Here is a 12,660-nt window from a genome sequence, read left to right as displayed (position 1 = left end):
ACAATTTGCAGATTATACCGAATTGGAGGTGATAGTCAATATGGTGGAAGGGGAGGACTATAACACATTACACAAGCATATTTTAAAATAATAAAATGAGCAAATAATTGACAAGTTAAGTTCAATAAAGAAAAAGGTGAAGTGAATAACTGAAAGGCGCCATTGTCCCAGAGGACCATAGCACTCCCTTTACTGAAGTACCAACCCAAATTATTAGCTCAGCTCTCTGGAGTAGGGTCGTGCCTTTTGTATTCACCCTCCAAATTCACCCTACACCCCACTGCTTCTGTTAAAACGCTCAACAAAACATTTCTTCACAAAGGTTTTTGGTCACTTTTCCTTCACCATCCTTTTCCACATGGCACTGGGAACATTTTCTCTTATTACAAGGAATATTTAAATGAAAGTTATTGTTTTGTTTCTGCTACTTGAAAACACGGTTGATGACCCCTTCCATCATGTTACTAATTGTCAAGAGTAGAATGACAGCATGGTGATAGGCTGTGTTAGATTTGTGTTGAAGAATGTCATGTTGGAAAAACACAGCAGGCCAGGCAGCATCCGAGGAGCAGGAGAGTCACCCTTCTTCAGGAATCATGTTAGATTTGTCCTGTATTTTGCATACAGGACATTTCTGGACAACTTTCCACATTTTCATTTAGATGCCAGTGTTCCAGCTTGAACTTCATGCAGCAGTGCTTCTGCTGTTGATGGTATTTTTGGGCCAAGCTGATGGAAATAGGCAGGGTTAGGCAATATTAAGACTTGCAATCATCAACTCCTGCCAAGGGATGGGTGATGTGGGCTTTCCTTTGGCCCTTCATTTGGGTGACGTGATCAAGTGGGGTTCTAATTTCCAGGGCAAGGGTGTTGCCACGAGGTCTTGTATTTGTCTCTCTGGTATGTTATGTCATGTCCATTATGACCAGTTCAAACCCTTTGACCAGGAAGAAGACTCCTTGTTGTTTACCTTCCCAATGCCTTCCGTGCCCTCACTCTTTCCAGAGAGTCTCTCCCCACACCTCCAAATCTGTCACTGAAATTACCAAGAAGAATTAACTTGACTCTCTTTGGGACATGGGACAATGACTGATCAAGGCTGAAGTAGAATTCCTTTTTGGCCTTGTCCATTGTTTCAAGGGTTGGAGCAGATACACTGATGACTATGGTTTAGTTTCTGGATGAATGAGCTGAAGGGTCATGAAACACTCGCTTATCTGATAGGACTCGCGGTGACAGTTAGCAATCTTTTTTTTGTGGTGAAACCAATGCCATGGAGTCAGTATTGGTGCTCCGATCTACCCTTCCTGAGCATGTAACTGCCACTAGGTTTTTGAGCTGACTTTCTCCTGCATATTGTCACCCAGGCCAACAATGTCATTGTCACAGTGACGGAGTTTCTAACTATGGTTGCAGTGTATCGGTCAGGTCTTACAGCTGAGGTTATTTTTTTAGGGTCCTGATTTCTGGGTCCCAAATTTCATTTTGAAGGGTAGAAGAGGCATAGGCATGAGATCTTTAAATGTAAAGTTACTGTTGCACAGTTAATATCACACAGTTGGAGCAAGGTTTTTATCCAGCAACAAGCTTCACTGCACAGAAGATTATTAAAACACATGTTGTTATTCCAAAAACATCCTATTTCAGAAGATTGCAGTACTGTTTTTTTGTGGGTTGTTATTGAAACAGAGTGGATGCTCCACATCAATAATTGGAGCAAGGCCAGCAGTGGAACACAGTGAGGCAGCAGAGGGATGGAGTGAGGCCAGCACTGGGGACAAAAGATGGGACAGACGCAGAGGAATGGAGCAAAACCAGCCGTGGGGATAAAAGGTGGGACAGATGTAGTGAGGGAGCAGCACGTGCTGCCGCCACCATCACCATTAGGAGCCAACTCAAGGTACGACATCACGTGGAAGCAGATAGGTGAATGGCCAAATAAAAACTGCGATGAGAGAGTAGGAGCCATTCCGTCCATGACACCAATGGAGAGGCGCCTAAGAGCTTGAATTATGATATTAAAAGAGCACAGTTGGCATTAGAATCCTCAACATACAAGGGAGGATTTGTTTGTCCATTTATGAAGCATGCGGCTTGCTGTGGCAGCAGTGAATCTGTGCTGCTATTGCAAGGACTGGCTGCTAGACTGCATGTGTTCCGCTGCATGTGTCCCACCTTTGTCCCTATTTCTGGTCTTGCTCCAATCATTTGCTCCCTCACTGTGTACCCACTGTCTTTGTCCCACCTTTTCCCACACTTCTGGCTTTGCGCCATCCCTCTGCATCTGTCCCACCTTTATCCTCACTGCTAGTCTCACTGTATTCACACTGTTTGTTGGAGCATTCCTCTGTTCCTTCACTGTATTCCCACTGCATCTGTCCCACCTCTATCCTCGTTGCTGATCTCACGTCATTCTTCTCATCTGCTCCACCTTGATCTCCCTTGTTGGCCATACACAACCCTGTTTGTTCACTGTGTTTCTGCTGCCTCTATCCTGCTCTTAGCACTGTTGCTAATTTCACTCTTTCCCTCTTGGCTCCCAGCTGTGTGCATGCTGCCTCTGCACTACTTCAATGTCGCACCAGCAATATAGGACAGTGCTGGCTCCAGAAGGCTAATTCTAATCATATATATGTTTGTACTGCATCTATAAGCCCGCATATAGTGCAGGGTCTCATAGCTCCAAAGAGAGAACCATCATATGTCAAATATTAATTTTATGTAAATAACAAGAAAACTAGTTTTATTAATGATCCTATCTGGTTCATTAATGTCTTTTAATGAAAAAAAAACCTGTTGCCCTTGCCTGTGATGCCAAACCCAAGACAATCTGGACAACTCTTTCAAGTGGTTGAGAGAATCAGTTCAGTTCAAGAATTACTAGGAATGGCAATAAATACCAGCCTTGTCAGCAGTGCCCACATTTCATGGATGAATAAAAAAACAATTGAAGTCCAGCTATGACGGAGTTGACATACATGCCAGATCGCAAGCCTCAACTCAGTATCTTCTTGTGAAAGTTTTATTTTTCAACTTCTAACTTGGGCATTGAGTTAAGTGCTGACAGTAAACTAGTTTTATTCATATGATCTTCCCCAATTAACAACAAAACTTGACAACTACTTCAGCTGGGTTTGGGAGAGTTAATCAGATTGAACTTGCAATTATTGATTCAGGAACACTCTTCTTGGACAACATAAGTATTTATCTGAAAGAGCATAATTCAAACTCAAACCTTTTATCACCTAAATCTATGGCACTACTCATTCTTATCAAAAACATTCACTGAGTTCCAAATTCCTGTTCGCTTAATTAAAATGAAGTCAGAAAAATGTCACTCAATGTGCTCTAAATACAAAAATCAATCCTAACACTGTTTCTCTGTGATAAAAATATAATTTCATCACAAGCACCAATGAAAATTATAAAATGCAAACCATTTAGTTTATAATTATATTGTGGAAATGGTAACTTTAATTCCTTTAAAGTTGATCTGAAGTGAGAGCAGGCAGGTCACCAGCTATAATGTGGTTCAACCTTAGAACCCCAAAGTCTGCATTATAATGGACATTCCCCTGTACAGTAATGCAATAGAAGTAACATACAAAACAACATCCAGATGAAGAACTCTATTTTACTAGGTGGTTTAATTCCCTTTCATGGGAAAAGGGTCTGTGATATTACACATAGCTGATGAGAAGATGCTGCCTCAGTGATTGCTCTCAGTCCTTCAACCTAGGACTCTCACAATCACCTCGTGAGGTCACAGGTCAGAAACATAATATGTATGTATTAGTAAATCTTAGGAGTCTATGACAAGGTGACACAATATTAAAATCAGAATTGGACCACCCAGAACAGTAATTAAGAAACATCTCTTAATGCAAAGGGTGGTAAGATTCTTGTACATCATGCAGTAGACACTAGCTTAATTAATAATTTAAAATCAAAGATTGATCGATATTTACAAACTCAAGGCATAAAAGAGAACAGAGCAAAGGAAGCTGAATGAAGTTACGATACAGATCATCCATAATTTCACTGAAAGACATCAGAAGCAAGAGGCTGAATGGCACACCCTGGTTATTATGAAAAATCAGTTATTATCATTTACATTTCAAATTCATCCTGAAGAAATATGGAGCAAATTTGGGAAAAGAGCACCAACAATACGTATTAAAAATCATAATTGGGACAAATGTTCATCTAATTTACTGGTATACAAAATAACTAATAGCTCAAGTTAATAGCTAATCATCTATACCATTTGATACTTTGTCAGAATCATACATCCCAGAACTACGCCTGGTGCGCCTTCGAGGAAGACCTGAAAGAAGCAAATATCAAAAGTTAAGCATTTAGTGAATAATATACATTTGATTAAAATGTACATGAATCTAGAAGACCAAAAGTATGCTTACCAACTGAAAGACAAATCAGTATGAGAAATCAATTCAAAATTGAACTTCAAAGTTACACCTTATCATTTAATAGCAGATTCCCAAACAGTCAAACATTTGTACTACGCAAGTTTATATTTGGAGTTTTAACTATTTGCAAATTAGAGATGAATGATTTTGCAAGCATAAGATTAAAATCAGAGCCTATGAACCACAGTGCAATGGTTCTATGAATACAATATCGTATAGCACTTATTATCAAATGTATTATTAGAAGCTAAGGAGAAACTAAAGCAGTAAAATACAGCTCACAAGTGCATACCTTCCACTCCATTGAGAAGAGGTGAAGAATCAGATGTATTATTCCGCATATTTCTTGTTCCACTTTTCCCCTCACTACCTGGAGTTCTGGATAAACTACGCTGAGAATTGGTAGTTGGTGGAGATTTCAGACTAGGGCGCCCACGTTTTGATTTACTTTGTTTGTCATCATCTTTCTTTTCATGATCTTGTTTATTCTGTATTTTGAAAATACTGAAATTACTGCCTAGAAATAACTTGTCGTTATAATGCGCAATTTACATGGTAAAATATTGCAAAATCTGTCATCAAGTGCGAGGACAGGTGACTAAAAGCTTTGTGAAAAGGACAAGCTTTATGGGACACCCTAAAGGAGACAGTTAGAGACGGTAAGAAAGTTCAGAGCTTACAGTGGAGGGATATGTATGAAGTATATGCACAACACCAGAAGGGAGTCAAAAAGGATAGTGCTGGAAAAGCACAGCAGATCAGGCAGCATCCGAGAAGCAGGAGAGTTGACGCTTCAGGCATAAGCCCTTCACTCGGAGAAAACGAGGACTGCAGATGCTGGAGATCAGAGTTGAAAAGCACAGCAGGTCAGGTAGCATTCGAGGAGTAGGACAGTCGATGTTTCGGGCTTATGCCCAATACGTCAACTCTCCTGTTTCTTGAATACTGCCTGACCTGCTGTGCTTTTCCAGCGCCACACTTTTCAACTCTGATCTCCAGCATCTGCAGTCCTCACTTTCTTCACAACAACAGAAGGGTGAAAGTTCAGAAATCTCAGAAAATTGTCGAGCCGGAGGTAGTGAGCCTTTGGAAGGAATTACAAAGGAGGCTAAAAGTTTTAAATTTGGGGTGCTGGAGGACCAGGAACAAATGCAGACCAATGAATACATAGGTAAACAGGATTTGGTGCATTCCAAGATTACAGTTCGTTTCAAAGTTATCAGTATTCAAAGGATCAAATAAAAGAAGTACATGAAACCAAGTCACTTGGTTTGAAAATACACACAGAATAAAACATTATATCAGAAGTGATCGCATTGACAGCATTCGACTTAACATGTATATAACATTGTTTAAAAACTAACTCGCAAATTTCTTGTCCTTTTTTACGTCTTTATCTAGATTTGCTTATAAATTTGCCTATGCTAGCTACCTCAATGACCTCTTTGTTACAGTGACTTCTATAATCTACTTCGGACTTTTTAAAAAGGAAATTGGACTACATCAAGTGATTTTTTTTTCAAAGAAGTGACAGATGAGAAAGTATTGTTATGAACGAAGTTTTACATCACAGAATTATTACAGAATAGAAAGAGGCCATTTGCCCATCTTGCCTGCATGAGCTTTTCAAAACTTATTATTACCAATCTCCTGCTTGTCCCTTAATAATTTTACACACCATTTCTATCCAAACAATCACCTGGCACTCTTTTGAATGCCTGATTCAATCTGCCTCACCACAGTTCCATTCTGTACCTTCCATACATTAGCTCCTAGCTCTATGGAAAAGTTCTTTTCTCACATCACCCTTGCTTCTTTTGCTTTAACACTTTAAATCTATGCCCTCTTATTTGTGCTCCTTTCACAAGGGGGAACAGCTTCTCCCCATCTACTCTTTCCAGCCCACTCTCAACTTTGAAAACATTTAACAAATCTCCTCTCAGCTTTCTTCTCTCCAGAGAGAACAGCCCCAACTTCTTCAATCTGTACTTGTCACTGAAGTTTCTCATTTCAGGACAATGTAACAATGTAAATTGTTTCTGCACTCTCTGGAATACATTTACAACTTTCCTATCATGTGGCATCCACAACTGTACAGAATACTCCAGCTGAGGTCGAATAAGTGTCTTTGTACAAGTTCAACAATACTTCCTTGCTTTTATATTCCATGGCCTGGTCAATAAAGCAGAGGGCTGTATATGCTTTTATTATCTACTCACTCCACATGTCCTGATACTTCAAAGTTCTGTGTACATATACTGCTGCTCCTGCATGCCCTGTTGAATTGTACCCCGTATTTTATGTCTTTCAATGTTCTTCCTACTGAAGTGTATGATTGCCTTTGGCTAATAAGGGGATTAGGATAATTAATGGGAGCATTCTTCACTGAAGATAAATTGTCAATGTTCTTCTAATAGGGCTTTGAGAATAAGAGCAGAATTAGGCCATTCAGCCCATTGAGTCTGTTTCAAAATTTGAACATGGTTAACACGTTTCTCAAGCTAATTCTCCCACCTTCTCCCCATAAAGTTTGATCCCATTACCACTCAAGAACCAATCCATCTCTGCCTTAAGTACACTCAATGACTTGGCGTCTACAACCTTCTGTGGCAACATATTCCACAGATCCACTATCGGCTGGCTGAAGAAATTCCTCCTCATCTCAGCTCCAAAGGGCCAATCCTTCACTCTGTGAGGGTGTGCTTACTCTTTCCGACTAGTGGAAACATTTTCTCCACGTCTACTCTATCCAGGCCTCTCCGTATTCTGCAAATTCCAATGAGATCCCCACTCATCCTACTAAATTTTATTGAGTACAGACCCAGAGTCCTTAATCTCTCCTTGTGATTCTTTCATTCTTGTAATCCTCTTCTGGATCCCACGAAGGCCAGCCCAACCTTCCTTAAATATGGAATCCAAAACTGCTGACTATATTTCAAATATGGTCTGACCAGAGCTTTACACGGCCTCAACAATACATCCTTGCTCTTGTATCCTAGCACTCTCAAAATGAATATCAACACTGCATTTGCCTTCCTAACTGCAAACTGAACCTGCATATTAACTTTAAGAGAATCCTCTACTCGGACTCCGAAATCCCCTTGTGCTTGAGCTTGCTGAAGCCTTTCCCGATATATAAAATAGTCTAAGTTTTTATTCTTCCTACCAAAGTACATAACCTTATACTTTCCCACATTATATTCCACTTCCTTGCCTATTCTCATAGCCAGAGTCTTTCCACGCCTCCCCACGACTTATTCCTGCAACTTTCTTTGGGTCAACTGCAAACGTAGCAACAATGCCTCACAATCTCACTTTAACATCTTACCTAAAAGCTAACATCTAGCAATTAGTAATTCTTCAGTGTTCGATTAATAACGTAAGCTAGGCTGACAGTTTTAATTAAGCTTGAACACAACCCTTTGTGTGACTAGGACAGTCGCAGTGGAGTGAAAAAATGTGGTATGAACGGAGGATTAATTGTTTAAAAAAAGCAACCACAAATAAATCAAATGGTCTCTTTGGTGCATATTTCTGTCATATTCTTCATCCTTCTTGTAGAGTCTACAAGTATGGCACACATTATAGGAAGGAAAGATGCAAATACATTGGAAAGATTACAGGAGCAATTTATAAGTTGGTGCCTTGAATACAAAACTTCAGTTTAAGACGATAAATTGAAGAAGTCACACCCGTTCTCCTTGGAAAGAAGGTTGAGAGTATGATTTAACGGAGGTTTTCAAACTCATGAGCAGACTGGAAAGAGTAGATAGGGAGAAGCTGTTCCTGCTCATAAAACAGAATAAAAGACCATCAATTTAAAGTGACATGCAAAAGAAGCTAATGTGATGGGACTAAGAGCTTTCTCATATTGTGACTTATTAGCTTTGCCTGCATATGTGGTGGAAGCAGGTTCACCAAGTCATAGAAATGAAGTGCATAGATCTGGGGCAGATCACCTATAACTTTATAGAATGGCAGGGTGCACTTGAGGTGATGAATGTCCTACTCCTGCTCCTATTTCTTATATTCTTCAACAGATGCCAAGAGATCAGAATCAGGTCACCATTTTTTTTTAAAATGGTTCCTCTCGAGGGCCTGATTTCAGGGGTGACCTTTATTAAGTGATGCAGTCACATAGTAACATTCCCTTCTGTATCTATGTTAACATATAGGGTATCAGGACTCTCAAAGAAGTAGGGTTAGAAAAATTCATTATTATCCTCAGTAATTACCAATCATATTTAACTTAACATGGAACAGTACAACACAGGAACATGCCCTTCTAAAATCACAACGCACAACGAAACTACTAATCTCCTTCACAACACAATATTTAATGTGGCACAAGTTAACAGGAATAGGTTAGCAACAAAAATAATTGCTATTATTTCTGCACACAAAAAATTCAATCTTAACCACATGTTCTGCTGACTAGGGAGGTCACAGTCAATGTGTTTCCATCACACATGCATGAAGCTGGAATATTTTAACCAGGCAGTTGTGAACCTTTCCAATGCATTTCAAAATCATATTTTAACTGAACAGCTGAAATACTGTTCATAATAATAAACCACTTCATTTTATCCCAGATAGCTCTTGAATGCAAGCAGCCTTAAACTAGAGATACAATATTCACTTGGAAATAATTAATCACCTGTGATTTCAAGGTTTCCTAGCTCCTAGTCTTTCTTCGTTGAAACTAATCTTGGTTTCTTTTTAAAGTTTCCCTCTTCGTACCCCACCCTCTGCCTTTTCCTGCCTCCAGATCCTTTACAGCCTCCCTTGCTCCCCAATGGACTGGTTGCAGCCTTCCTGCTGCTCCAACTCCATTCTGACTCACTTCCAGCTACCCCCTAAACACCACCCCCGTGCACCTGCACCCCCCCCCCCCCCCCCACAACTCTTACCTAATTCCCTCTCAAGCAGCTCATCTCCTGCATTCACCTCATCCAAATTCTCCTGATTTTCTTCTGTCCCCTCATCCTGACATCCTTGCAGTTTCTCCTGAATCCCCTTTCCCCTGCTAAGCTCCAGTCCTCACCTAAAACACTTGCAACTCCCCATATGTCCTGTGCAGTCTCCCCATCTCACCCATTACCCACAAATGATATTCCTGATGAAGGGCTTTTGCCCGAAACGTCGATTTTCCTGCTCCTCGGATGCTGCCTGAACTGCTGTGCTTTTCCAACACCACTCTACGCCTTGGAATAAGGCTCTGTAAAACCTATTTCTGAGAGACCCAAGGATACAGAATTTAATCTTTGCCTGAGTGGCACACTAGTGAGATGTACTCCAAGGTCTTCATAGAACTCACTTAACTTTCATTCTATTGATATCAAATTTTCAGTTAGCCTTTATGAAGTTGAACATAAAAAAGTGTAATCAATTCTCAATTTAATGCTCCTACTTTTGACCAGCAATTTTATTGAGTCATAATTTAGAAATAACCTAGATTAGAAATGTATAACCTATATGTCATATGCATCATAAATATACCTACTACAATGGAACTATTTTAAATAATTACTTGAAATCCTTTGACTAGGTCAGATTGAAAGTCTATTTGGCAGAACTTGACAAATAGTCTAGAAAAGATAATATGAATTAACAGTGGGTAAATAAAATCATGGAGATCTGAAATAAAAACAAAGTGCTTGAGAAATTCAGCAGGTCTGGCAGTATCTATAGCAAAAACAAACAGAGTTAATGTTTCAAATCTGATATGATTCCTCTTCCAAAAATTAGTCACATGGACTCGAAATGTGAACTCTGCTTTCTTTCCCCACCGATTCTGTTAGACTTGCTGAGTCTTCCCAACATTTGTTGATATTCCAAACTTGTAAAGAAAACAATATCCCCATGAGTGTTTTATTGGAAAATCCACAAGGTGGAATACATTTTGTATCCAATAACCATTGAACATTTGGCAAACATAGGTTATCTCCCTTGCCACCATGATTCACTTGCCTATTTTATGATGCAAAAAACATGTCAAGAATTCAGGTATTAAAAACCCAACAGATTTAGTACCTTGAATTTTCTTCGATGTTTTCCCTTTGGTACACCTCTTTCTGAAGGCCAGAGAATTCTATCACCTTTTACCCATTCATCATACCTGAAAGAAATGGAACATCGTATGCTTTCAAAACCTTAAAATTTAAACAAATACAGCATTTAGAAAAGGACAAATAAGAATCTTGACAAACTACTTAAAATGTGAAAAAGGGTTCCATTTAAAGAATTTTAATGGGGAAAGAAAACAATGTGGCATATCTCCAAACAAACTCCCCAAAATACCAAAAAAAATTTCAAGTCAAACTATAAGCAAAACAAGAAACTTATTAAAGTCAGAGTTTAGCATCAGAAGCCAAGAAAAAGAGAACTAACAGACTCCAGATCCAGCCCACAAATAAGCTTTGCTGTATAGTTCCCCTCTTTCCACATCTAACAAGGTCTACCATTTGCTCACATTGTAGTTCATTCTTATCCAGTCAGATGGAATGAAAAAAAAAGGATGCTAATAAATTCGTGAGAAATGAACTAATTTGAAAGACCAATGCAGAGAGCTGCATTGTTGGAAAAGGAGAACACCAACTCCCAAATGCATACAGCACAGGAAGAGATCATTCAGTCTGTCTGACAGCATTTGGCATGAGCAAATCATCAAATGCATCACAACCCACCTTCTTCCTACAGCTCTGCACATTCTCTATTCCAAACTACGATCCAATTCCTTTTTGAAACTTTTGACTGAACCTGCTTTCACCATAGACAGTGCAATTCATGACATAACCATTTGCTCCAGATACTGTTGCATCTTTTGTCAACTACTTTACGTGTGTATCCTCTGGTACTCAATACTCCCTTAAAGGAAACAATTTCTTTTCATCCTTTCTGTCTGGATTCATGATTGTGAAAACCTCAATTAAATCTCCTTTCAACTTTCTCTTTTCCAATCTGTCTGTACAACTGAAATTCCTCACTCCTGAAAGCACTCGTGAAACTTGTCTGATCCTCCTCTAATGCATTCATTTGCTGCCCAAGGGTAATAGGTGCAATACTTGAGCTGATGCCAAACCAGTTTATTATAATGTAATTTTCTTGCTTTTGTACTTGATTTTTTAGTTATAAATTTATAAAATCCAAGATTCACTATGATTTATTCACTTCTATTTTAAGCTGTCTTGCCACCTTCAAAGATTTATGCACACAATTGCCTCCCTTGCACACCCTGCAAAATCGTACTTTTGTTTTATATTGTCTCTCCGCTCCTGCTACCAAAACAAATTGTTTCACAATTTGCTGCATGAAATTTCATCTCCCATTTGTCTGCCTATTTCATTTTGAAGTTCGACACTATTCTCAAAATACACTACTTCCAAGATAACTTGTCAATGGCAAATTTTGAAGTAATTCCTTGTACACCAATCTCGAAGTCATTGATATATCAGGGAAAGCATGAATCCAAGCTTCACAATACACCTTCCTCTAATCCGAAAAACACCTGTTCAGCAGTCCTTGGTTTGCTCTCATTCATCCCATTTTGTATCCAGGTATCCACTGTCTTTTCTAAAACTAACGTCAGCTTTGGCTATAATCTTTCAGAGTATTCTATTGTGTGACACTTCAGCAAATGCCTTTTGGAAGTCCACAAAGACCATATCAACGCCATTATCCTTAGCAACCCTCTTTGTTATGTCAAAAAACTCCAGCAAAGTTAGTTAAATATAATTTTCTTTAAACAAATCCATTCTAGTTCTCCTTAATCAACACAGTTTTCCAAATGACTATCAATGTTGTATCAAATGATTGTTTGTCGTCATTTCACCCATCAGAGATTAATTGACTGTGATTTTTTTGCACTCTTGTTCAATAAGGGTGTAATATTTGCAATCTTCCGGTCCCCTTATATCAATTCAGTCTAAGAAAGATTGGAAAATGTTGGCCAATGCTTCCACTGACAAAGACAGATGGAATTAACTGAATACCTCAGCCATGTCCCCAGCTTCCATTTATTGTCCTGCAGTGGACCCACTTCTCCTTTCACCATCTTTTTACATTTTAGATGAAGCTCTAGAAAATGTATTGATTCTTCACATATTACATACTAGTTTCTTCACATATTTCCCTTTCACTTCTCTGATTTGCTTTCTCAACTCCCCTCTAAACCTTATCGGTATGTCTAATTAACCTGTTCAGGTGTGTTATGACATTCTTCTGGAGTAAG

The 12,660-nt window shown here is 39.0% G+C and overlaps 1 protein-coding gene across 4 annotated transcripts in view; it reads right to left on the bottom strand.

Annotated features, from left to right (window-relative positions):
• Positions 1-12,660, bottom strand: part of arid4a (AT-rich interaction domain 4A) — a 156,589-nt gene that overhangs the window by 16,586 nt on the left and 127,343 nt on the right. For all 4 annotated transcript variants that reach the window (XM_087989894.1, XM_043697756.2, XM_087989895.1 and 1 more), the window contains 3 exons: positions 10,464-10,548; positions 4,723-4,918; positions 4,265-4,327 (listed from right to left, as the gene is read on the bottom strand). In XM_087989894.1, coding sequence (XP_087846020.1) covers positions 4,265-4,327; positions 4,723-4,918; positions 10,464-10,548 — 344 coding nt within the window. The remainder of the gene's footprint in view (positions 1-4,264; positions 4,328-4,722; positions 4,919-10,463; positions 10,549-12,660) is intronic.

This window comes from Chiloscyllium plagiosum, unplaced genomic scaffold (assembly GCF_037043375.1).
Source record: "Chiloscyllium plagiosum isolate Xiang-an unplaced genomic scaffold, Cpla_swu_hap1 HiC_scaffold_8, whole genome shotgun sequence".
Lineage (NCBI taxonomy): Eukaryota > Metazoa > Chordata > Chondrichthyes > Orectolobiformes > Hemiscylliidae > Chiloscyllium > Chiloscyllium plagiosum.
Note: the sequence above shows the minus strand (reverse complement) of the source record. Positions and strands in the feature narration are given on the sequence as shown.